The sequence below is a fragment of the Carcharodon carcharias genome, chromosome 5, assembly GCF_017639515.1.
Source record: "Carcharodon carcharias isolate sCarCar2 chromosome 5, sCarCar2.pri, whole genome shotgun sequence".
NCBI lineage: Eukaryota > Metazoa > Chordata > Chondrichthyes > Lamniformes > Lamnidae > Carcharodon > Carcharodon carcharias.
The window spans coordinates 133,822,990-133,850,844 of NC_054471.1; the positions used below are offsets into that span (position 1 = coordinate 133,822,990).

Sequence of the window (27,855 nt, forward strand, 5' to 3'; positions counted from 1 at the left end):
TCTACATATGGATTGGATAAACCAGATTGGCAAAGGAGCCTGGAAGAGTTTGTAGACTTCTTTTGGTAAAATTTCTTAGAACATGTTCCAGAATCAACCAGCAAGCAGCTTATTCTAGACTTGGTAAAGGTGCAATGAGGCAAGATTAATTAATGGTATCATGGTAAATGAGCATTTAGGAGACAGCGATCATAATATGACTGAATTTCAATTTAAGGGAAGAGAAGAATGGGTCTAAGACTAGGTGTTTTAAACCTAAATAAGGGCAATTACAAAGGTATGAAGGCAGAGCTGCCCGAAGTGATCTGGGGAATTAGGTTAAGGGATAGGCTAGTACAGTGGCAGACATTTGAGATATTTTATAACACTCAGCAAAAATACATTCCAGTGAGAAAGAAAGACTAAGGATGCACCATCCATGACCAACTAAGGAAGTTAAAGATAGTATCAAATTGAAAGAAAAAAATCATAGAATTTTGCAAAGATTAGTGGGTCAGAAGATTGTACAGAATTTAAAAACCAACAAAGGGTGACTAAAAAACTGTAATAACCAGGAAGAAATTAAGAGTTTAAGGGAAAGCTAGCTAGAAGTATAAAAATGGATAGCAAGAGTTACTAATAGTATTTAAAAAGGAATAGAGTAACTACAGTGAGCATGGACCCTCTACAGAATGAGTCCTGGGAATTAATGTGGAATAAGGAAATGGTGGAAACATTGAACAGGAATTTATCTGTCTTCACTGTAGACGACACAAATAACATTGCAGAAATACTTGTAACTCTTTCGAGTACAAACACATTTCCATCTGTTCCTATTCAGATGAAGTTACATTGTTTCATAGTTTGCCATTGTGAGATTTAAACTCTTGATCTTGGGGTTACAAGCCTAGTACCATAACCACTTGGCTATTTAGGCCAAGCTCAGAAATACTTGTAAATCAACAGATGAAAGGCAGGGAGGAGCTAAGCGATTAAATAATCAGGGAAAGTGTACTGAGAAAACTATTAAAACTAAGGGCTGAAAGTCACCAGGACCTGGTGGACTGCATCCTAGGATTTTGTGGCTGCAGCAATATTAGGTGCATCGGTTGTAATTTTCCAAAAAATTCCCTTGATTCTAGAAAAGGCCCAATCACATTTGCTTTTTTCCCCAAACGTACCTTCTTATTCAAGAAGGGGGACAGAAAGCAGGAAATGACAGGCCAGTTGACCCAACATCTGTCATGAGGTTCATGCTGGAATTTATTATTAGGGAGATTATGGCAGGGCACTTAGAAAATCTTAATGCAATCAGGCCGAGCCAACATGGTTTTGGGAAAAGGTAAATCACATTTGACGCCATTTATTAGCGATCTCTGAGGAAGTAGCACATAAAGTGGATAAAGGGGAACCTGTAGATGTGGTATGCTTGGATTTCCAAAAGGTATTTGATAAGGTGTCACATCAAAGGTTACTACACAAAATAAAAGCTCATGGTGTATGGGATAAATGTTATCATGGATTAGTTAGATAACAAGAAATGGAGAGCAAGGATAATGGGTGGAATCGTCCCAGATTTGCACTAAGTGCGGTAGCAGGCAGGAAAAAGAATGTTTTACCCGCCAGCTGCAATGGTGGCTTTTCACGCCATATCATCTCAATCCCTAAAATCATGCATTCCTGGGAAACACACCATTTCAATGGCAGGCAGGCTTATTTGCCTGCCACGCCATCACCTTGCCGCTTCCTCATGCCGGGTGCCATATTTAAAGTGCAGCTGCATAAGCACCTCAGTGCTTTCAGCCCATGACTGCCGCACAGAAAACATGGTCCCAAAGGGCAAGACTGCAGCCCCCGATTCATTGGTGCATCCCTGAAATCCTGCCGTGATGTTCTCTGCCCCCGCTCTGGCTGCAGGAGGTTCAGCAATCTCAACACTCTGGCTTGGTAGGCGATGGCAGTGATCAGTGCCAACACTGCACAGAAGAGGTTGGCCATCCAATGCAGATACAAGATGAATGATCTCATCCATTTCGCCAGCGTAAGGCGACCATCTCACTCTAAACTCACTCAAGCCCATCACACATCACTGGCATCTCACTGAGAGCTCGAGGGACATCACTACTCACTCACACCCTCACATCTCCATCTGGCCTCATCTCCTCTGGAGAGTACCTCCTCAGCCCTCACCACCTTGAGACCATTGGCACAGATCAACGTGCTCCCCCTCCAACACAAACCCTGGGATACCCCCCTACCCCAGCAAAGTCCTAGCCCTGCAATCTCTTTCCTTGCCTGAGGCCACAGCTCCCCTTTCCCCAAGCAAGCCCTAGCCTTCCAACCATTGAAAAGCCACCCATGCATTATGGCTGGTGTGGTAGGTAGAAACCTGCCCATGAACCCCCCTAAAAGTGATGTGGAGCTGTCTGCAAAATCTGGCACTGATGACTGAGTGCTGCCCAAATCAAGTTAGGCAAACAAACCTTGAAGTTCCGAGCAAAGCTTAGCTTGCCAGGTGCATGTCACTTATGTACAGTGTTGAAACACTGGATGATTGCAAACTGGTTTCACTTGCTCGCCATTTTGTCCGCTCATGCCACCAAACACATCCACCACCAATTGACCTGGAAAATTCTACCTAATGGGTAATTTACAGTTTGGCAAGCTATAACTAGGAGGGTCACAAGGCTCAGTGCTGAGGCCTCAACTACTCACAATCTCCAAAAATGATTTGGATGAAGGGGCGGAATGTATGGTTGCTAAATATGCTGGTGAGACAAAGGTAAGAAATTAAATTGTGACGAGGACAAGTATACAAAAGGATTTAGATAAGTTAAGGGAGTGGACAAAAAATTGTCAGATGGAGTATAAAGTGGGAAAATATAAACTTGTTCACTTTGGCAGGAAGAACAGAAAAGCAGTATACTATTTAAGACCACAAGATGTAGGAGCAGAAGTGGACCATTTGGTCCATCGAGTCTGCTCTGCTATTCAATGAGATTATGATTGACCTGATAATCCTCAACTATATTTCCCTGCCTTTTCCCCCATAACCCTTGATTCCCTTACTGAACAAAAATCAATCCATCCCAGCCTTGAATATACTTAACGACCCAGCCTCTACAGCCCTCTGTGGTAAAGAATTTCACAGATTCACTACCCTCAGAAGAAATTCCACATGAGATTATGCCCTCTGGTCCTAGGCTCTTCCACAAGCAGAAACAACCTCTTAGGGGGCTTGACAGGGTAAATGCTAACAATCTTATGTTTCAAAAAGGTCACCTTTCATTCTTCTAAACTCCAACAAGCAGAGGCCTCAACCTGTCCTCATAAGAAAGTCCCTCCATACCCTGGATCAACTTAGTGAACCTTCTCTGGACTGCCTCCAATGCCAGTATCTTTCCTCAGGTAAGGGGACCAAGACTGTTCACAGTATTCTAAGTGTGGTCTAACTAGTGTCTTGTATATAGTTTTAGCAAGACAAATAGAGAGATTGCAGAACTGCGGTACAGAGGGATCTGGATGTTCTGGTACATGACATCACAAAAAGTTGTGATACAGCTGCAACAAGTGATTAGAAAGACAAATGAAATGGTATTGTTTATTGCATAGGGAATGGAATATAGAAAGTAGGTAGTTTTGCTACAGTTGTACAGGGTATTTGAGAGACATCTGAAGTATTGTGTAGTTTTGATCCCTTTACTTTAGAAAGAAATCTTCAGAGAAGATTCACTTGACTGATTCCTGGGATGAAGTGTTATCTTATGAGGAAGGTTGCATATCATGGGCCTGTATTCACTGGAGTTTAGATGAGAGGTGATCTTATTGAAACCTAAAAAAGGGCCTGAGGGAACTTGACAGGATGGATACTGAGGATGTTTCCCTTTATGGAGGGAGACTAGAACTAGGTCTAGTCTCATCTCTACTAGGGGCCGCGTTAAAAAGTGGAGTCTCCCACAGTTGAGATTTTTTTTCCTCTTTCAGAGGGTCATTAGTCTATGGAATTCTCTCCCCCAGGCAGCAGTGGAGGCAGGGTCATTGAATATTTTTAAGGCTGAGTTAGATTGATTCCCTTATCAAGAAGCTAAGAGTATAGCGGGTAGACAAGTAGAATTGAGGCCACAATCAGATCAGCCATGATCTTACTGAATGCCACAACTGGCTCATGAAGCAGAATGGTCTACTCATGCTCCTAATTCGTATGTTCATATGTATCTTCACCCTAAGATCACCCTTCATTGTGTCAGATGGCACAACCACTGTGCTAAATGGGAGAGATTCAGAACAGAACTAGCATCCATGATGGGCCATCAGCAACAGCAGAATGGTATTCAGCCACAATCTGTAACCTCATGACCTTACATGTCCCTCACTCTAGCATTAGCAGGAAGCCACGGGACCAAATCTAGCTAAATGAGGAGTGCAAGAGCGTGCCAGGAGCAGAGGCAAGTACAGCTAAAAATAAGATGCCAACTGGTGAAGCATGCTAAACAGTGGAAGCAGCATGCACTTGACAGAGCTAAATGTTCCTGCAACCAATGGATCAGATTAAAGCTTTTCAGTCCTGCCACACCCAGCAGTGAATGTTGGTTGACAATTAAATAACAAACCAAAGAGGAGACACCACAAACATTCCCACCCTCAATGATGGGGGGGGGCGGTGGGGGGCAGCATGCTGGTGCATAGGACAAAGTTGGAGCATTTGCAACCATCTTCAGCCAGAAATACTGAGTGGATCGTCCTGAGGCTGCTGGCACAGGTACCAGTCTTCAGTCAACTCAGTTCAGTCCAGATAGTAACAAGAAATGACCAAAGGCACTGCATACAGGAAAGGCCATGGACAAAATTTTCCGAATTGTACAAAGTGCGGTGGCAGGCATCAAAAAGATGTTTTTCCTACCAGCCGTCAAGGCTGGGTTTTCACTGTATCACCTGCTTCCTGTCTCATTAATTATGCATCACTATATCACCGGCGGGAATCGCCCGCCATGCCATCACCTCACCTTTTCCTCACTCCGGGTGCCATATCTAAACTGCAACTATGCACAGTTCTCAATGCTTGCAGCCCAGGACTGCTCCAGTGAAGACATGGCCCTGAAAGTCCAGAATAGTCCATCACTGAAATGTCTTTTGGAGACTGGCATGTCCTCTATCCCCAGGAGCTCCAGCAATTTCACCACTCTGACTTGGGAGGCAATGGCAGTGGTGGTCAGTGCCAACACTGCACAGAAGAGATTGGCCATCCAAGGCAAAGCCTGGCAATGATGAACACAAGTGCTGCCCGAAGCAAGGTAAGCAAGGCAGTGCAGCTTGCCAGGTTCACGTTGCTTATGCACCATTGTGAAATACATTGGTGTGCAATCATGCCAATGTGAGCTCATGTTCCAGCATGGGGGGGGGGGATGATTCTGGTAAGCAGGGTTTATGAGATTCTAATACATTGAAATTAGCTTTCTGGTATGGCAGGGGGGAAACACAGCCTGCTACTGACAAGTGGAGTTGATGATTGCAAACTGGTTTTACGACGGTGTGAAACCGATTTTTGCAATCTCGATATATTCCACTCCCACCCGCTATGATGCCCCTGCAAACTGAGGTGGAAAATCCCAGCTTATGGGTACTGCCAATATTCCAACCGTATTACTGAAGACCTGTGTTCCAGAAATAACCATGCCCCTAACCAAGCTGATCCAGTATAGCTATTGAAATCTACCCAACAATGTGTTACTCACAATAAGAGGGTATGGTGGAAGAAATTAATCCAGGCAGGTCTCTTGGTTAAAGCTGGTTTATTTCCAAGACAACTCCTCAGTGCTACTCACTTCCTAGTAGCTTCCACATGGTGTTCCAGCTGTACCTTTTTATTCTATTCAGTTGGGACAATTAATGCCCATTGCCTGTTTAACTACCAATTGGTTTTAACACAATGATTGCCATATTAACAGATACCTCTCATGTTTAAATTAAAACAAAAACGTGAACACTTGTTTAAAATGAGAAGGAAATAACCACACACCACACTTGCCATTGCATAAGACACCCCTCCTCCAACACATGTAATTTTTTTTTTTTTAAAGAGCAGGCATTTCTTTTTGTAAAATAGTCTGACAGCTGGTGACTTGCATCAACCCATTTTATCTCAGAGGTCTCTTTTCTTTCTAACTCTTTCCATTTGGGTTCCTTTACCAGCTTACTTTCCAATTTATTAGCAGCTACTAGAATCTGTTATAAGGACTTCTACTTCTAATGAGATTGCTAGCTTGCTCTCTAGTCTTCCTTGTTAAGCTACGGCCTCTACTCACGTTCCTCTTCCTTTCTGGACTACTACTAAATGATTGTCCTCACATGTGGCCAGAACTCTGTTTGCAAGTCCGGTGATCTTTTTCTGGGGCCACAACCACTTTCTGGTCCGCTGTCAGAACTCATACTGCGCTTCCTGGGTTTCCATGTCTTTACCTCGGTTTGCCAATTGATAGGTCTTGTTGCCTGGCTAAATGTGCAGAATGAAGGACAATGTTTGTATTTAGCAGTGGCCTTTCCTGCTCTCCCTATGATGAGGGCATCCCTCCACAGACTAGTCTCTTCTGGCATGTATGTTACCTTTGTTCCTACTTTGGGTAATTGCCTTTTGGATGAATAGCGTCATCCTGCACCTCAATATTACTTTGTTCATAGTCAGTCAACCCTGTATCTGCTGTTGCCTGCTCCTCATAACTACCTGGTTTGTGTATGTGAAGTGCATGGTGCCTCCTCACATTCTATGTCCTGTTCAGAACCTGTAAAAGGTACAGTCAATACCAATTAACCATGAAGAATGTACCCTAACAGTTTAATTACACAGTATTGCACAATTACTACTTTCCCATCAGTCCCTATAACTTTGCCAGGTCCTTTCCACTCTGGCCTTCCGTTTCATAATATACCATTTCTCCTTGTCTAAACTGTATTCCTGATGGTCTTATGCAGTGCTGTAGGGCCCGCCAAATTTTCTCTGAAACCTCAGCTTTAATGAAGGCTTTTCTGCCCGCATGCAAAGCGTTCAGATGAGCAGAAAAAGCAGAGCTAATGCTAGTTCCTTCCAGAGCAGGGGGAGCATCTGACAACACCAAAGGTAACTTCGGATTTCTTCCGTACACCAACTGATGCAGACTGTATCCCCAAACATTTGTAGAGTTCTTCATGTACGCCACCTATGCTAACGTTATTTTCAGTTTACAATCTGGTTGATCAACTAATACTTTGTGTAACATCATCTATTACTGCATGGTTTCTTTCACAAAGACCATTACTAAACGTGCTCTCAGCTGCAGTGTGCCTAACTGATGTTTAAATTTTCACACATCGCGAAATTCCTCATTGGCAAATTCCCCATTCATTGGTGTTCCTATCCATTTCTCCATGACCTTATTGATAATGGTCCTTTTGTCTTTACTGTGTATCAGTGGATAGACTAACTCTGGTTGCCATACCTATGAAATGTAGTAAAAAAAAAAAAAAACCCCTATCCTTGTCCCAAAGTTTCAAGTCCATTGCCACTGCATTGTTAAACTCCCTGGCTAGAAGCTGGCTCGCAACAGGTCAGTGGTGTTTTGCGATATTCAAGGCAAACGTCACACTGAGCAGTGACTCGTTCAATATCATCATATCCTTTATCGACCACTCCCACATCTCGAAGCAGAATCTTCAATTTCTGTGGTGCCTGACATGCAAACCATGTAATTTTCAATAATCTTTTTGTCTACCAAATTCTCATTCTCAGCAGTTAACAAAACTCATGAACTTTTTGATGAGAATCTCTGGCTTCCTTAGTGGCAAGCAGTAATGGCCTGACCGAGTAAAATGGAGATCCACATTTTCCCCCAAACACGACTGCTCTATCATTCTTCATATCTAGCGTCATTTGATCCTTCTTCATCGCAGATCAACTCAATAGTGGTATCTCACTAGAAACCACATCAGTGCTGATAAATAGATTGATCCTTGCTATCTTACAAGGGAGGACCACCCATTTGGAGGATGTAAATGTATTGTCATCTCTGAACCTGTAACAGGTAGAGCTTTCATAATCCATGAACTTCTGCCGTTCTGCCTCATCAAGAGACACCAGATAGCAGTCAAGCCAGTCCATGCCACACACCATAGAAGTGCAACTACTGTCCAGAATTGCACAGTTGAAGGAATCTACCATCAAGGTACTCATCACTGGATTCAAACTCAGTGATCAATATAATTCCATCATGGCAGTCACCATCATCATTTTCAGTTTCAGATTAATCCGTCTCGTGGGTCACTTCAGAAACATGATTCTTTCACTGTGGGCAGTTCATTGCATAATGGTACTGGGAATCACACCAAAAACACCAATTAACCATTCCCGTGCATTTTTGGTTTAAACGTATACAGTCTTCATCCCAGACATGCTTTTTGTCCCAACTCTCAAATTGGCTAGGGTTACAACCATTTTCAGGCCTCTTGTTATTAACACCATCTTTGTATTGGAACCTTCATCTAATATTTGGTCGACCACAAAATTCAGTCACCATTGAATCCTCTATCCTTTGTTTTGCAGGATAGTTGTCCACATTTGCTAATAAAAAGTGGCAGGGAACAACCTTTTCTCCAGGAATTTTTAGGGCAGCAGCCATTGATCTAAGAGAGGCTCTTTCCCCCAGAACTGAAGCCCTGTTGGTGCTAAAAGACGATCAACATGGGAAATGTGAGCACAGTCCAGTAATTTAAATGTCAATACTGATTCTGGAATTTAAAGTTCAAATCACTGTGGTCTCCTTTACCATTTATCAAAATCCATGATATATTCTTCCATGGACTGATCATCTGATTTCCTAAAGCTATCAAAGATAATCCAAGCTTCATGTACTTCCAATAACTCATCCTTTTTGTAGAACTTATCCAAAAATTGTATCAGGCAGTTTAATCCCTCCTCATGACCCAAATCTTCCAGTTTCCACTCTGAAAATACTTTACTCCTTATCTTACTTTAGGCTGGTAATGATAACACCAAAGCCATACCTTGCTTCTTCTGGGGTAAAGCAGTAACCCAGGTCGACATTTCAACTTCAACCTTCCATTGTTGATAAAGGTTCAGAGTCAGAAAAAAATTGGTGGATAGTCAAAGCTTGTGATTTTGCACCATCCTTCCACCATTCCATAACTTAAATTGTTAGCAACAGTACACTTCTTTTCCCTCAGAGAACTGAGGCAAAAAGCTTCATACATATACAGCAATCGAATCAGCAAAACTTAAAGTTCAACCTCTGCTACCATGTTACTCACAATAAGAGGTTGTGGTGGAAGAATTAATCCAGACATGTCTCTTGACTAAAGCTGGTTTATTTCTAAAACAACTCCTCAATACTACTAACTTCCCAGTAGCTTCCACACAAAGTGTTCCAGCTGTACCTTTTTATTCTACTCAGTTGGGATAATTAATGCCCATCACCTCTTTAACTACCAATTGTTTTTAACAAGATGATTGCCATATTAACACAATGTGGACATTTGCCCAGGTATTTCCTGTCCATGCGCAGTGTCTGCCGGCACCTTCAAAGCCTTCTGTGCCCGGTGGGCACCGCGGGGACTGGGGTGTTTTGTTGACCCCTTTAATCACATTTTGATTTAAAGTTTGTAAGGTTCCTTTAAACTTTGTCCTTGGTTTTACAACTGACCTGAATTAGGGGCTGTGCCTGATTTATCCCAATTTTGTTGATTTGGTTTTCATTTAAAAGATTATCAAGGCCTTCTGTGCCCAGTGGGCACCATGGGGTCTGGGGTGCTTTATCGACCCTCTTAACCACATTTTGATTTGATGTTTGTAAGTTTTCTTTAAACTTTGTCTTTGGTTTTACAGCTAACCTAACTTAGGGGCTGTGTTTCCTTTTTCCCTCATTTTGTTGATTTAGTTTATTAGGTTGGATTTAAAAGAGCTATTTCCTGTCCATGCGCAATATCTGCAGACACCATCGAGGCCTTCCATGCCCAGTGGGCACCGTGGGGGCTGGGGTGCTTTATTGACCCCCTTAATCATATTTTGGTTTGATGTTGTAAGTTTCCTTTAAATTTTGTCTTTGGTTTTGCAGTGACCCTAACTTAGTGGCTGCGATTTATTTTATCCCTCATTTTGTTAATTTAGTTTATTTGGTGGGCTTTAAAAGAACTATTTCCTGACAACAAAATGCAAGACAAATTCAATCTGACCAATTATCATCCCCTCCCAACAACACACACCCACCCCCTCCTCCCGCCCACCATCAGTCCACTCTCAATCATCAACAAAACAATGGAAGCTGTCGTTGGTAGTGCTATTAAGCAGTACTTACACAGCAACAACCTGCTCGCCAACACTCAGTTTGGTTCCACCAGGGTCACTCAGCTCCAGACTTCATTATAGTCTTGGTCAAAACATGAACACAAGAGCTAAATTCCAGAAGTGGGGCCATATAAATACTGTGACAACAAGACAAGTTCAGAGGCTGGGAATACTACAGCAAGTAACTTACCTCCTGACTTCCCAAAGCCTGTTCGGCATATGAAAGGCACAATTCAGGCATGTGATGGAATACTCCCCACCTGCCTGGATGAATGCAGCTCCAACAACACCATCCAGGCCAAACAGTCCACTTGTTTGGCACCCCATCCACCACCTTTAAACATTCATTCCGTCCACCACCGACGCAAAGTAGCTGCACTATGTACCATCTACAAGATGCGCTGCAGCAGCTCGTCAAGCCTCCTTCAACAGCACCTTTCAAATTCATGACCTCTACCACCTAAAAGAACAAGGCGGCAGCTGCATGGGAACACAACCACTTGCAAGTTCCCCTCCAAGCCACACATCATTCTGAGTTGGAGCTATGTAGGGGAGAATTTTTCTGAATGTTAGGCAGGCTGGTCGGGTGTGGACACACGTTCAGGGCCGATTGCCACCCGTGATCAGCTGCACGCTGCCATTTTGCATGGGTGGGCCAATTAAGGCCCGTCCAGCATGATGCATGGCCGGTAGCACTCAGCGGTACCTGTGCGGGCGGGGGAGGAGGTAGAGTCATGGAGCTGCCTCAGCGAGATTAAGTTTATATTGAAATTTTTAAATAAAGAAAGGTAAAAATTATTTACACATGTCCCCTCATGTGAAAGTGTCCCATGAGCTGGGACATGTTTGTCAATTCATCAGAATTTATTTGTTGATATTATTAAAACTTCAGGAGACCTCATCCCACCCATGGATGAGGTTTCCATGAAAAACGCGGAGGCCACTTGGGCTCTTCGCCTGCCTGCCAACCTTAAAGTTGGACGGGCAGCCCTGTTAATTAACCAAATTAGTTTCCTAATTGCCTTCACAGGCCTTTGACAGTTCGGTGGGTGCACAGCTGCCTCCAGCACGCGCCTGCTGAATGAAAGGTCTAAATGACACGTGGTGGCATCAGGACACACACCAGACATCACCGCGTGTCATTTTACGCGTCGGCGTGCCGGGTCCACCCCCGCACGCCGACATCAAAATTCTAGCCATGGTTATTCCTTCACTGTCGCTGGGTCAAAACCCTGCAACTCCCTTCCGAACAGCACTGTGGACTGCAGCCGTTCAAGAAGGAGGCTCACCACCACCTTCTCAAGGGCAATTAGCAATGTGCAATAAATGCTGGCCTAGCTAGTGATGCACACGTCTCATGAATGGATAAAAAAGCTTCTTTCCTAAAATAGAGATCCTGTTCACTTCTTCTATTTACTCTGATTTCCTGTAGTTACTCGTACAATTCTTTTACCTGCCATATGATACATTTTGCACTAAATATTTTTAAATCAGTATATTCTCTTTTCAGGCAACTAGTCATGTAAGACTACTTAGAAATGGATACCAACTTCAGAGCAAATGTGCAAGAGCCTTTTCAGGTCACAGCCAATAATTTTATTTTATTGCCTTTACATTGCAATTTTAATGATATTGGATGAGAAAGAGCAGTCAATACCTTCTTTATGCTTCCTTCACAATGCCTTATATTATGCAAAGAATGCCAGCTGCTTATAGAAAAGGTGAGGAAATTAATGGAACTCTTTCTAGGATTTATCCTTTTGAAGGGAAGCCAATGGACTTTTGGCTGGCTCACCGCGTCTGCTGCATTGGGTCCCGCCATGATGGGAGGTTGTGTGGGAGCGGGCGCCGACCTAATCGGCGTCCCCGATTGGATCCGTGCTGCCATTTTACATGGGCGGGCCAATACCAGTTAAGGCCTGCCCAGCATGACGCGTGCCCGGAAGCGCTGAGCATTCCCTGTGCAGGTGGTGGGGAGTTCCCTGAGTCGGGAGTGCGCTCTTTTGTGCATACGCGCAAAAGAGCGCAGGAATCTCCCTGCGGCACAGAGGTGCCTCAGGGAGATTAGGTTTAAGTTTTAAGAGTTCAATGAAATGGTAAAAAAATGTTTATGGCATGTCCCCATCATGTGAAACTGTCACATGAGTTGGGACATGTGCATTAATTTCAATAAAAATTTTTGAGAAAATTTAAAATCATTCATGAAACCTCATCCTGCCTGTGGATGAGGTTTCATGAAAAATGCAAAGGCCACCTGGGTTCTTCGCCTGCCCACCAACTGTAAGGTTGGATGGGCAGCTCCGTTAATTATTTTAATTGTTAGTTAAGTGGCCTTAATAGGCCTTTGACAGTTCGGCAAGCGCACAGCCAACTTGGCTGCGCGCCCGCCGAACTGAAAATCTAAATGGCACGTGGTGACATTGGGACGCATACCCAACATCACCCTGTATCATTTTACGCCTCAGCAAGCAGGCCCCACCCCCACTGGCCGAGCCAAAGAGGAATAAAAGATTGAGGGGTGTAATGAGAAGATTAGGGTCAACCACGAGAGGAGTGGAATGGCTGAGCAAAATGGCCGCATTTTAACATTTTCTGCATTTCTACAAATACTGCTGCTATTACAAAACTTAGAATCATAGTCATTCATAGAAACACAGGAGGCCTTTCAGCCCATCTAAGAATCTGCTTCAAATAAGAATGCATTTTGGAAACTTATATCAATTATTAATGCATAACTCTATTTATTGATTTACATTGTCAAGCATTAAAAGGCATTAATTTACTTTTCTTTTATACAGTCTATCATTTTAATTGGTCAGGGTCAAATTTTTCATGGAATCTCATCCACAGGCGGGTTTCATGAATTATTTTAAATTTTCTCAAAAATTTTTATTGAAATTAATGCACATGTAGTTCTAATGCCAGATTTATGTCCTGAATTTTTTTTTTGTTACTTAATGGCCTACTGAGTCAAAGGGCAGAACTTTACAGTCCTTTCACTGGTGGGATTTTCCAGTCCTGCTGAAGTCAATGGATTTTTGACTGGCTCACCGCATATTATGGCCTTAGTCCTGCTTCTATTTTATGGCAATGATGCCATAAAATTCCATGCAAAAGGTTCAAACACACCATGGAAATTTTAATCATGTTTATTGGTGATTTTTTCAAATTAATCAAGTTAGGGTAGATTTGTAGCAGCACAAGTTGTATAGGGCTAATGGTCTTGATGACATTATGGACTTTTTTCATTCCATACTTGTCTTGTTATTGGCCACATTTTATGTAATTGTCATTTTGGCTGGATTGTATTTAAAACTGAATCAAATCTCAAAATATTTTGTGTTTATCTTGGTCGAATGTTTTAACAGAGAAAACTTAGCATCATGTCTGCCCAAACAGAGATTACAAATTCTCCTCCTAAACCATGGATCAGCACTTGAGGTTTATTCATCACCCAGGTGGATAATTTAGATGATCCTCATCATGCATTCATTTGATCATTAGTTTGTTAATGGAAATAAATTTTGGAAGTCCTCCGATGAGCTTTTGGCTTTTTTTGTGTTAAAGGCACTATATGAATGCAAATTGTTGGTGACACATGGAAGTAGCATTTAGCCCAGCAAATGCTTTTCCCCCCAAGTTCTTCTTTTTCTCAGTAAGGTATATAACACCAAAAATAAGTTTACTTGCGATTGCTCAAAAGTTTCTGTACCAGGATGTTCACTTCAGAATCCAGGAAATGTTCTGTGCACTACATTCAGATTAAATTATGCTCGTTTGCCATCATTTTAACCACCATTCAAAAATAAATTATAGCACTAGATTTAGTTCAAAATCTCTATACTTAAATAATTTCCACAAGAGCAGGTCCAGAACAGCCCCGAACATGATTGCTAATTAATAAAAACTCCTTTTGGTCCAAGGTCCATGGCCCCTGAAGATTATCAGTGTAAATGGATTCTTGCCATGGCTTTTATTGCCTATTTTGAGGGGTCCTTGAGACATTTTCAAGTTAAAGACAAAATATTATCAGATGTTTTGTTGTTAGTACATCACTACTTAAACTGAAAAGGTTCCATTAATTACAGCATGTGGGGATTCCTTTCAAGTGCTATGATAGGGTATATTTGGTGAGGCAAACTTGGCACACTATCAAATGATTCTCCCTTCCACAAAAAGGGGAGAATCAAATCTCCCAGCCTGGTATATTAATAAATTTCAATGTGAACAAAATAGTGAACACAATTTTGTTCCCCTGCCTCTCTAGACATTTGCCAGGCAGAGCATATCTGAAGTGCATTCCACCTGGCGGACATAAATGGAAATGTATTTGCATGCTCAGGCCGTTGAAATTGCCCTGATGTACATCAGGGGTAGGCCTGCCTATTTCCAGGGCCTTGTGCCCAGATGTGTTAATCCAATTTCTTTCACAGGCCTTTCAGACCCACCAACATTGGAGCTTTCTGGCTACAGTTCCTGCTGCCATTTAATTTCTGGGTGGGCCACAAGTGTTCTCCCAGGCCTCACTCAGGTCCTCCGATCTGAAAAGACCTGGAAACAGAGCCTGAAGTTCATTTCTGCGGGTTAAACTTCAAATTGGTGCCACTGGCATTGAGGTTGAAAAATAAGGTGGGAGGCACAGATAAGCCTCTCCTGCCTCATTGCAAAGAAGCACCATGTTTGCACCTACTCTAAGCACATGCATTCCTTTTCATGCCTCGCACCTAATTTTCCTAACTCAATTCCAGATACATGCCTCAGAGGAAGCCAAAAAACTCCATGGCAGTGCTTAAGGAGCAAGGGCAAAATGCCATGGGTTTCCATTGCTTTTTCCTCTAATTTGTGTCCAGGAACTGAACAGGTCCCAGGCACAAAGTTGTGAAAAATCCGCCCAGTCCATCGCCACTCCTCATTATTCCATTTTATAGGAAAAGCAGTGGTACTCATTTTGTTGATGTCCTCTGAGTTAAGGCCTGGATACCCCAGTAAGCTCCACCTGCACCACTTAAACAATTCCTAGGAGATGGATGGGTCATTTCTTTCAGGCATCTACCTTAAAAAAAATGAACCCATTGTAACACAATTGAACTCTTTGCATTGTAATTCTCTCGTTAGTAATATGAACAAGTCTAAAATGCAGGTTTTGTGCAAGATCACAAAACAACACAATCAAAACATTGCAGCAGTTCAAAATGAGTTTAATACGTTGAACCCATTATTCTTTAACAGCTAATGTGTTGTTACATAGATGTTTTGGTCATAAATTTCCATGGGGTCAGAGGTACACCTCTGATACAGATCAGCCCGCAATATAACCGTGTCCCAGGGCAATCAGGCAGAACATGGGTATTTTGAGTCACAGCCCAAGTCGCTAACTTCTGATGGGGTTTGATTAGGCAGAATGTCCATCCACGGTACATGTGGTCAACAGTGGGGTGGGGCAAGGTGAGAGAGAAATCTCCCACATCAGAAATTTCTTCAATCCCAGGCTCTCCACCACCTAGTAACCTGGAAACCAAGATAAATGGTATCAGGTTGTTTAAGTGGTGCAGGTGGAGCTTACTGGGGTATGCAGGCCTTAACTCAGAGGACATCAACAAAATGAGTACCACTGCTTTTCCTATAAAATGGAACAATTAGGCAGCAATTAGGAACAGGTCATGAGGACTCGAAACGTCAATTCTTTTCTTCTCCACCGATGCTGCCAGACCTGCTGAGTTTTTCCAGGTAATTCTGTTTTTGATAAGGAACAGGTGCTACAATACACCTCAGGTGATTCTGCTCTGGCACCAGTTTTCTGGTACAGTCATGAAAGAAATTGATTAGAGCTTGCTCCATTGCACACTTACAAGCTCAGTAAGTGTGTGTGTGTGTGTGTGTGTGCGTGTGTGTGTGTGGTGTGTGTGGTGTGTGTGTGTGTGTGTGTTTATTCAACAAGGTTGGTTGAACATCATCATCTTTATACAGATTAATGTGGAACTGGATCCCAGGCAGAAAGGGGCTGGGAAGAGGAGTCCAGTTTGTGTAAGTAGCCTAAGCCCCTGAAGAAAGGTCATTTTAAAAATATATATTTTGGCAAGTCACCTTACACAGAAGACCAACGAGGAGTTGATTTGGGCTGGAGGAGACACCCCCCCCCCCTCCCCCAACCCCACTGGTGAGCAGGTACTGGATTTTCCAGTTGCATGAGCCTGGAGGGCTCTGGTGGGCACAACCTTGCTGTGACTAATGGGTTTTCAACCCATTTTGTTTGAACCAATGTACATACATAAATCATTATAAATGGTTACTGTGAGCAGAAACATAGAAATAGTTTAAGATATGATTCTTATTTCATTAACTCACCTACAGGAGCTCGACAAACTAGTGGTGATGAATCTGCATAGAATGATCCTGCCTGTTTTCTTCCACTGTCATCCAGAATGTTGAGTGGATCATGGATGTCATTGTAACCAACCACTGATCGAATGCTGCTAACACTACTAATAACAGATACGTGTTGGTCAATCATGGACCCCAGTCTGTGGGATTCTGGATAGTTATTGTTGTTATAGTATCCTGCAATTGAAAAAAGAAAGACATATTGAATAAATATTGACCCCATGGACTTGATTTTCAATTCAGGGTCTCAAACCTGATGCCTGGATGACTTCTTGGTTCTGATACTGTGGCACATCTGTGTCACTCATAGAACATAAGGAATAGGGAGCAGCAGTGGGCCATTTGGCCCCTCTAGCCTGCTCGGCCATTCAATAAGATTTTGGCTTTAATTATACTTTCCTGTCTGCCACCAATAACCCTTGACTCCCTTGTAGTTCAAAAATTTGTCTTAGTCTTTAACCCGACCTCCACTGCTCTCTGGGGTAGAGAATTCTAAAGATTAATGACCCTTTGACAGAAGAAATTCCTCTTCTCCATCTTAAATAAGAGGCCCCTTATTTGGAGACTGTACCCTAATTGGGCCAGGGGCAAGCTCGGCACTCAATATGTGGCACCGAGCTGTGCGAGGTGGGAGGTGCCTGTTGGGGCATGAGTGCCAAAGGCAGACAGCAGCATGATGGGGCTTACCACTGCCTTGCACAAGAGAGGAGGGAAGAGTCCAGAGGGCCAGGACTCCAGACCTCAGGGATTTGACAAAACAGTACTATACTTGATCTTGCAGTGAAACCCCTGGAGGCAAAAACATTTCAGGTTTAAAAAAGAACTTTACAGCTCCCTGCATTGAGCCCAACAGCTGTGCACCACTTGCACTAGATTGTTCGGGTGTGGCTATTTCTGATTTGAAAATCGACTAACCTTCCCTGGCCTGTTAATAATGGGTCATTATTTGTAGGTTCCTCCCTCCCCTTTGAAAACTGGATCGCATTCCACAGGCATTGGGGTCTAGTGAGGCCCTCCGGGAATGCAATTTCAATCCATGCCTCCATCCCTTCTTGCCTCCTCCTACAATTGAAAATTCAGCCCAAGAGTTCACAAAATTTTGGGAATATCTAGGGCACTGGGCACGTGAGGTGGAACTCTGTGCCATAATCAGTTATGCCAGGTCCCTGTCGTCTTTTCGGCATTGAAATTTCTGTCTTTCTTCCACTTGCAAGTCTGGCAGGATGACATCATCTGCCTAAATTGCCACTAGTCTTGCCTCAGTTGCTCCAATACAATGCAAGCCTGCTTGGTTCCCTCCTAATAGAAGTCAAACCAACAATCATTCAATAGGCTGTGGTCCTATGACAGCCAATTTCTGGCACCAGCCAACAAAATGTTTTAGGACATTCTGCTGGCACACCCAGCTCCTATAAGGGTATGAAACTGATCAACTGTCAGTCTTTTCCTCCCTCATCAGCAGGTGCCCAAAATTGTGCCATAAATGAGGCTTCTGCCCAACCTAAGCAGTGTATCAAGGAATTAGATGGAAATGAGGTCTACTTGAGGTTCCAGGCCTGCATCATGACCTCAATCTCCGAAGGGGAGATGGCTTATTTTCGGCAGGCACTTTGGCCTCCTTACGAAGTGGACAAAGGGACAGAGGGGGAACCACTGACTGGTGCATCTATTCCCTCCCACACACCCCACCGCCCCCCAACAACACCCCCCCCACCCCCCCCGCCCCCCCAACCTAGAACCAGGAACTAGCATCGCAGTTTAAGGCTGTCTTCAGTGGATAGTCACCCTAGATGCTTCCATTAGTGGTGTGGGTGCCCAAGTTGCTATTCTACTTTCCAGATTTCCCACAATGTGCAAGAAAGCTGCCCCAGTCATACTTTCTTATCAAATTGGATAGAAGTGGCAGGAATACAGTATGCAATATATTTTCTGTGATCTGGGACTTAGAAACTACAGAGCCTATTGTGATCTTTTGCTTTTTGTCTTCTGTTCTGCCTAGCAACTTATAATGGTCATTCTCATATAAAGTCACCATCAAACATTGCTTTACCCGAGTGTTTGCTGAGAAAATCAGCAAGTCATTTGGATTTGATGACTAATTTTCTGACTTCAGACTCCCAGAGATAAGATTCATGGTTGGAAAATTGCACACAGTGCAAGCCAAGATTTGCAATATACGCTCAGTTGGGTAAGTCTCCCCATCAGGAGCATCAAGTCAAAAATTGCCCTTTTAGACTTTTCTTATTTTTAATATCTATATCAATCACCTGTCAAGAAACCTGACACAGCAGCCTTGGTATCGACACAATGGTCCAACGGTGTGAGGTGATATGTGATATGAGGATATGATGGGCATTTCTAGTGTTCTTCAGTAAACATTTTTACACAATTAAGATTAATTGGTAAATCAGCCCACATTAATACAAAGTGGCGGTGAATAAAGTTACAGGTTTTGGTTCTAATGGGATTCATTGCTTAAGGAAACTGCAGCCTAGCAAAAAAAAAAAATTGTTAAATAGCCTGAACTATAATAGTCATTCTTTTTTTTTAAAATGTTGGACACACAATTTGCATTTCTAGCATTTTCCATTCTGATTTTACATATATTATATTAGCTCACAATAATGTTGACTCCAATTTTACTGCTTAGCTCACTCACATAGTTAATAGAATCGATTGATAAAGGGGTATAGGTCAATTCATGGATTTATCTGAATTTCCTGTGCTTCCTCAGCTCTTGGACCAGTAAGTAATTAGCAATAGGCCACAAAGGACCATAGGTATCTCTCTCTGTTAGAGAGAGAGGCAATTCGTTAGACATAGCTTGAGGGGCACTACTCTGCAAGTGTGGGGCAAGGTGGGGAGGCAGGCTTCCCGGATCTATATTGGCAAGTTGACTAGACTTATCTTAACTGCCAGCAGAAATGTTTTTCTTCAGCTGAGGAAGTCATGCTCACAATTATAAACTACAGAAAGTGATCATCACAAGACAAAAATTGCACCGGCAGATGTATTTAAATTATTGTTTTCTCTGCCATTGAAGCATTTTAAAAAGACTTGGGACTATCACAAATTTAAAACTGGTAGAAAATTTTAAAATCCCCATCCCCATCTCAAAATGGGACCAATGTTCTGAATTTGATCCTAACTTTTTATTTCTGTTGCACTAAGTCTTCAGGTAAGGATGAAAAATGTTGGACGCCCAATAATTTCAGGTCCACAGCGGTTGATTTTTTAGCTCAGACATTTGAGTTCAAATCCATTCTTGATAAAGTCAAATATGGCTTTCTTACACATGTGTACAATTCTCTGAAGGAAATAAGCTGGCTACATGAATAGATGCTATTGGCTTTATCTGTTGATATTTACCATTGGAGCCAGTGGAAGGAAATGATGCTCCTTGACATGCAACTGAATTCCCCAAGAAGTTATAGGTGCCTGCATTCAGCAACTGCATGTTGTGTGATTCCTGTGGATTTGAAGATGACCCAAAATTAGATGGCGCTCTGGAGTTATAGGGTGACACGGCACAGCTACTGCTGAAGTAGTCCCTTGAAACTGGTTGTTCATTGAAAGAATTGAAACGGCTGGGATCCGCTCTGTGGTGGTAGACTGCAGGAGAGGCATGTGCCTGATTCCTGAACATAGTCTGATAGTTGGAGTTAGTGCTATAGTAGTTTTGATTGGGCTGGGACAGTGTCTGGTAGAGCGAGTCTGGGTACGTGTGACAGTGTGTGTGGACAGATAATGCTGAGCTGCCATTCTGAGACCTAACAGCCATTGGTCCTTGGTTGATTACACTTCCTCGGTTGCCCAAAGTAGGAGATAGAGGTGGGGTGATCACGTGACCATTATTATGAGTAAGTTCCATAGGATCTGCAAACAAAATGACAGAAACAGCATTTATAGCAAATGCAGCTTTGCAGGACAGCAGCATAATAGGCTGCATATGCGTGACTAAAACATTTATCCTTGAATTTCCCTTTGTCTGGCACTACTGATGCAAACTCAGCTATATCTGTCACTGATGGAATTCCATGCTCATTGTCTTTCTTAAAATTCAATGGGATGCTAACATTTTAAAAATTGCACAGGCATCTCATCTCTTCAGTAAACATATTATCCTCCTGGGTAGGCTGAGAAAATCCTAGAATCTTTTTTAAAAAATTGAATACCGCAAAAAAGGACATTAAGGGCAGTTCTGAATGGATCAACTAAAATAGCAAAATGGCATTTCTCCTCTGTAATTATTTTATGATCTTGTGATTTTTCATAAATTTAAAGGACTGTAGTGGGTGAATGAAAATGAATTATTTTTGTTAGTTATTTAAACTTTTTTGACAAATTCTGCTGTAAAACATGAAAAACATTTGTGAATTCTGAGTGAATTTAGAAAGAATTTTGATGCAGCCGGAAAGTGAATTAAAGACGATGTCATTTTGGGGGATTGGTTTTACAGTCACAACTTTCAGGCCAAACTGAGCATCGATATTTTTCACAGATTTAGCCCATCTGCATTGATTAAATTTCAGCGCCTTCACGCCTGGGAAATGGGCAGAACGTTTAAAAGTGGGGCTTGGATGTTCTTGCGCTTGACCTGAGTCTCATGTAATTTGTTTTAATGCATGCAGTCTGTTTTTACCCTTGTGGTTTGTCACACTTGCATTATTTGGAATCTTTATGGCTTCTGCAGACTGACTGTAATTTAGTGTCATAGTGTCCTTTAAGCACAATGAAACATGCTATTGATTGGAATATGCTTCAGTTTGCCACTCTGAATGAAATTAGAGAAAATCTTGTCACTCAAAATTGCTAAGAATTTTTTATTTGACATTGTGGGCTGAATTTTGCCGTTGGAAAGCAGAGGGTGGGGCCCGCTTGCCAACGCGTAAAATGACGCAGGATGATGTCGGGGGGGGGGGAATCAGCCGCGGACCTTAAGGTTGGCGGGCAGGCCAGGAGCCCCAGCGGGGAATAGAAAAAACATGAAACCTCATGCACCGGCGGGATGAGATTTCATGCAGGGATTTTAAATGATTAATTAAGTTTTAGTATAATTTATGAACATGTCCCAACTCATGTGACATTGTCACATGAGGGGGACATGTTAAGGATTTTGTTTTTATATTTTTAACGTTTTTAATACTGTCAGCGATCTTCCTGAGGCAGCACCTAGCCTCAGGGAGATGTGCACTCTTTCATGTGCATGCGCGAAAGAGTGCACTCTCGCTTTTGGGGAACCCCAACACCCCCACCCCCCCCACCCGCACAGGGAGCGCATAGCGCTTCCTGGCAGACGCAACGCTGGGCAGGCCTTAATTGGCCTGCCCAAATAAAATGGCTTCCCCGGCGGGGATCGGCTCCCCGCCCACCGGAGACCGGGTCAGGCCCGCCCACCTGGCAGGCAGAAAATTCTGCCCAGAGAGTTGCATCTTTGAAAATATTAATTTTCCATAGTCTTTTCAAAACTCGTTAATTAACACAATGATAAGTACATCTATTTCAGAAACACTCAAGATTTAGTCCTGGTTATGTAGAGTCAAAATGAGGAATCGATGTGAACAACAAAAAACATAATTTTGTTTAAATACCTTACAAAATATTTTGTCCTGTGAACAACCAGGATGAGAATGGAAATTCCCATGCATTCTTTAATGGAAGAAATGTCTTGTGATGAGAAAGTTATGTTTGCATGTGTTATATTGAAAACATAACTCACAGGTATCAAATAGCTATGACAGCAGTAGACTGAAACGAAGCTAGGTGTTGTCAGAAGAACTGATAACTGGTGAAGACTGTAAAAATAATTGTTTTTGACACTAAGAAAAAAATTGTAAGTGGATATTGGAAATTCATTCTAAGTTTGTAAATATAATCCTGAATATTGTTTGAATTATGTCTTTCAAAATAAATCTGCCTTCAAGTCTGCCATGTGTAAACTCTTGTGCAATTTCGATGTCAGAGTGTGGTAATATTATGATTAACTTACATTTTAGTCAATGCCTACCAGTTTTACCACATGTTAATATATTTGTCAATGCTAACCACATAAAGAATTGGTTTAAGCCTTGCTTTTGTGATATCCAGCCAACACCATGGATCCTTACAGGTTTGAAGCTCAATATATTCCCTATGACTAATTTGTGTGGCACTTGCTTTTCCAATCAGTGATTTGGGAGCAAATGATAAGGCTGCATTATCAATATATGCATAGTTAGTGTATCAGTAGTCCTAATCACACGTGCCTGCCTTATTCCGCTGTCTCTTTATTCCCTTTTCCTCCCCTATGCATATGTGTTCTCTGCTTCAATCATTAACTCTGGTAATGCGTTCCACAGCCTTGCACCCTCTAAGTAAAAAAATATTCTGCTGCCCTTTATTCTAACTCTGCGACATTTATTCATATATCTATGACCTTTTTCCAGGCCATTTAATCACTTTGGCCTTCTTGAGTATAACTAACAGCTCAAATATTTCTTTTTATATCTCTGTAGTAACTGAAGGTGTAGCCTCTCCTGCTGTCCATCAAGAGTCATGTGATGCTCTGGGAGGCTTTGATCAATGAGCCCTAAGCACGGGCAATCCAGGGGTTGGGACTTCCTGAAAAGAGTCCTGATCGAGCATCTAGCATCCAAAAAGCTCTCTGTAAAAAATCTTATCTGTTTCTTGTTGAAATCTGTCCACTCCACCAAGTCATTACATTTGGCAACAAGGGTAAAATAACTCCAATGCTGCACTTCGCATCAAATCTTAAGAAAAAGGAAAGACTACTCACCAGTCATGCCACTCTTGGGCAGAATTGATCCATATGATGTGACTATGGAAGATTGGACCAGAATGTAGAGCACCTCAGATTTTATTTCAAAGCGAATGAAATTACCATGGAGGAAAAGCAGAAAGCCATCCTTCTAAGTGTATGTGGCAGTGAAACATGCAATCTCATTCGCAATCTTACAGCCCCGAGCGCGCCCAATTCTAAGTCCTATAATGAATTAGTGGACCTCATGAAAAAGCACTTCCAGCCCAAGCCATCCATAATAATGCAGCGTTTTAAATTTAATTCCAGAGTTAGGGCCCATCACAACCTGTGTAGGGAACCTTAAGCAGTTGACAGAACACTGCGGCTTCGGGGACATAATAAATGATATGTTATGGGACCGATTAGCTTGTGGAGTTCAGGATGACGCCATACAGTGTTGTTTACTCGCCGAGGTCGACTTGACTTTAAGCGCGTCCTAGAAATCTCCCTAGCCATGGAATGTGCTGCGAGAGACTCACAGGCTTTGCAACACATGCAACATGGAGCTGTTCATCACGTGGGGTGGAAACCTACTGCCGAGCATGGCCCGAAAACCAGAACCAAGGCATCGAGGCAAGATGCAATGTCTGCTGTTAGAAATACGAAAAGGCCGAGGAAAAACACTTCAACAGTAACTCCAAGATTAAGTTGTTATAGGTGTGGGGTTGACCACGGACCGGACAGCTGCAGATTCAAGGAGGCGGAATGCCATTACTGCCATAAGAAAGGTCACGTAGTAAGGCAATGCAGGGCAAAGTCAAAACAGTCCATAAAGCAGCAAACCAACATGACTGAATTAAAAAATACAGCAGAAACTGAAGCTGCCGACACCGACATTTATTCCCTGTATAATGTCATCACTGTGTAAACCTAACCTATCATTGTCACAATCCAAGTTAGTGAGATAAAAGCTGGAACTCTGAAACAAAAACAAAAATTGCTGGAAAAGCTCAGCAGGTCTGACAGCATCTGTGGAGAGGAAGACAGAGTTAATGTTTTGAGTCCAAATGACTCTTCATCAGAACTAAAGAGAAGTAGAAATGTGGTGAAATATAAGCTGCTTAAGGGGGGTTGGACAGGTGAAGCTGGAGAGAGGGCCAGTGATAGGTGGAGGCAAAGGAGAGATTGCCAAAGATGTCATAAACAAAAGGTCAAAGGGATGTTTATGGTGGTGATGTTAGCTAAAGGATGTGCAAACAGTGACATTAAGGGTAGAAAGCAGGACGAGCAAGTGGCAGATGGTCCTGGTGGGGGTGGGGTGGGGATCAAAATAGGCTAAAAGGTGGGGATAAAACAATGAATGGAAATAAATTTTAAAAATAATAATAGAAATAGGTGGGAAAGGAAAAAAATATATAAAAAATATATAATAATTATTAGAAAAAAGGGGATCAAAAAGGGGTGAGGATGGAGGAGAGAGTTCATGACTATGGAAGATTGGACCAGCATATAGAGTGCCTCGGATTTTATTTTGTAGCGAATGAAATTAACATGGAGGAAACGCAGAAAGCCATCCTTCTGAGTGCATGTGGCAGTAAAACATACAATCTCATTTGCAATCTGACAGCCCTGATCTGATGGCCAAGTTACTGAGAAGCCACTGATAAAGCAGGTGGATGTGGGTGCCTCAGCTACAGTGGTGGGAGAGCACAGTTTGAAATACCTTAACAAAGGTAGAAAGCCAGTAAATCTGGAGCTAAATTAAAGACATACACTAGAGAATCTATTTGGGTAAAGGACATCACCATAGTACCAGTGTCTTATAGGCAACAGACAGCCCAGCTGCCTGTGATAATAGTGAAAGGAGAAGGACCCAGTCTTTTAGGCTGAGACTGGTTACAGAAAATCAAGCTCGACTGGTCTGAGATATTTCATCTGAAAACAGGAGGAATTCCTGAAATGCTAGCAAAATACGACGTGGTATTCTGGGATGAATTAGGGAAGCTAAAAGGCGTGTAGGCCGAAATTTATGTGGATCCTCAGGTGACACTACATTTCTTTAAGACCAGGCCTGTGCCTTATGCATTGAAGGAGAAGGTGGATATAGAACTGTGCCAGTTAGAAAAGCTGGGCATCATCCAACCTGTCCAATTCTCAGAATGGGCAGCACCCATAGTTCCAGTGGTTAAGCCTGACCAAACCATTCACATCTGTGGGGACTATAAATTGACCATAAATAAGGCAGCAAAACTAGATAAGTGCCCCATTCCAAGGATAAACAATTTATCTGCAAAGCTGGTTGGAGGCAAGTCCTATACAAAGTTGGATATGTGCCATGCCTACCAATAATTAGAACAGGGTAGTACATCGAGAGAACACGTGACTATTAACACACACAAGGGTCCTTATCAGTACACTTGCCTACCCTTTAGAGTATCGCCTGCATGCGCTATCTTCTAAAGGACAATGGAGAGTCTTTTGCCAGAACTTCCCTGAGTGGTAGTATACCTAGATGATGTTCTGATCATAGGGTCAACCAAGACCAAACACCTGGCCAACCTGAGGAGGTGCTAAGGAGGTTCATGGAAGCCGGGGTACATTTAAAGGAAAAATTCACATTTCAAGCACCAGAAGTTACTTACCTGGGTCACAGGGTGGATGTCATGGGTTTGCATTCAGTAGAAGAGAAAGATGCACCCTCACCCTCCAATGTAACCGAACTCAAGTCCTTCCTGGGTATGATCAAGCCAGAAACAGAGCTAAGCTGTCAAGACAGAATTTTGTTGTGGAGGTCAAGAGTTGTCGCTCCATCACAAGGAACAGAACCACTCTTGACAGAGCTTCACAGTGCGCATCTGGCATATCGAAGATGAAAATGCTTGTGTGAAGCTATGTCTGATGGCCAGGCATTGACAGTGACATTGAAAGCATGGTCAAGCACTGTCTCCAGTGTCAGCAACAACCAGGTTGCCTGTTTCAGCTCCCCTGCATCCATGAGAGTGGCCTGGTTGACCCTGGGTTAGACTAGGTAGGACCATTCTTAGGTATCATGTCTTTGTTGATTGTAGATGCACATTCTAAATAGATGGATGTATGCAAAGGCAAATTGCCAACATCAAGCTCAACTATCGAGAAGCTGCGTTACTGTTTTAGCATACATGGCCTACCTGAAATCATCATTTCTGATAATGGTATAGCCTTCACCAACACAGAGTTTCAGAAATTCATGAATCTGAATGGAATCAGACATATTAAAACAATCCCATTACCATCCCTCATCAAATGGCTTAGCCGAAGAGCTGTACAAACTTTCAAGTTTAGTATGTAAAGGTTATTAGAATGTACTCTAGAATCTCGATTTTCCTGCTTTCCGATCAGTTATTGAACAATGCCATATTCGACCACGGGTTTAACACCATCTGAAATATTGATGAAATGCCACCTACATACATGGTTAAGCCTGGTGTTTCCAAATTCAAAGAGGAAGGTAGAGCAGAATCAGAGTAATCAAAAACTGAACCACAATATACACAGCAAAGTTCGCACATTCACTGTAGGTGACACAGTATTCATGCAAATTTCGTAAGTGGACCTTGTTGAGTTCCTGGAACCATTGTCTCAGAAACTGGTCCATTATCTTTCCAAGTACAAGTGGAAGATAGAATCATTCGTAAGCACGTAGATTATATTTGTGCTAGAGAGACATTCCAACAACCAACTATTCCCCCTATAATTAATGTCAACCGTCAATTCCTGAGGTGAAGATCGACCTAGAATAGACATGCCCAATGTCTCTGTAGAATTGCCAAACCCAGAACTGCCACTTTCTCATGATGTGTCTCATGCTGTTGTTCTAGATCCTGTCGCTCCTGTTGAGGAACCTCAAGTGGTAGAACTATGCCACTTTAGCTGTTTAAGGAGACCACCTCAGAGATTTGCGTTTTAATCATCTGAAGTTGTACATATGTATATGTTGTTGGATATTCAAACGTTTCCCTGTAAATAGAAATTGTAAAAATAACTAAAGGAAGAGGAAATGTCATAGCTGAAGGTTTAGCTTCTCCTGCTGTCCATCAGGGGTCACGTGATGTTCTTGGAGACTCTGACCAATGAGCCCTAAGCACAGGCAATCCAGGGGGTGTGGCTTCCTGAGGAGAGTCCTGATCAAGCATGTAGCACCTGAAAAGCTCTCTGTAATAGAGTTTATCTGATTCTTGTTGTAACCTGTCTACTCTGTCGAGTCACGAATATCTCTCATCTTGCTTTTAACCAACTTAGGATTCACCTTGTGACTGATTATGCTCTGATTGGTCAACAACTCCATTATCATGGTAATGTCTAATATGGGCCGTAACTTCCTCAGAGTGGCCACTTCGTGCCTACTTACCTATGCAAAATTTCTCCCTTGCCAGTCAAGCCCGATCTCCCG

General features: G+C 42.5%; 1 protein-coding gene across 1 annotated transcript in view; it reads right to left on the bottom strand.

Annotated features, from left to right (window-relative positions):
• The window catches only part of rfx6 (regulatory factor X, 6), a 102,950-nt gene that overhangs the window by 17,799 nt on the left and 57,296 nt on the right, over nucleotides 1-27,855 (bottom strand). Inside the window, exons 17-18 of the mRNA XM_041187401.1 lie at nucleotides 20,057-20,563; nucleotides 16,652-16,864 (exon numbers count right to left, since the gene is read on the bottom strand). Coding sequence (XP_041043335.1) covers nucleotides 16,652-16,864; nucleotides 20,057-20,563 — 720 coding nt within the window. The remainder of the gene's footprint in view (nucleotides 1-16,651; nucleotides 16,865-20,056; nucleotides 20,564-27,855) is intronic.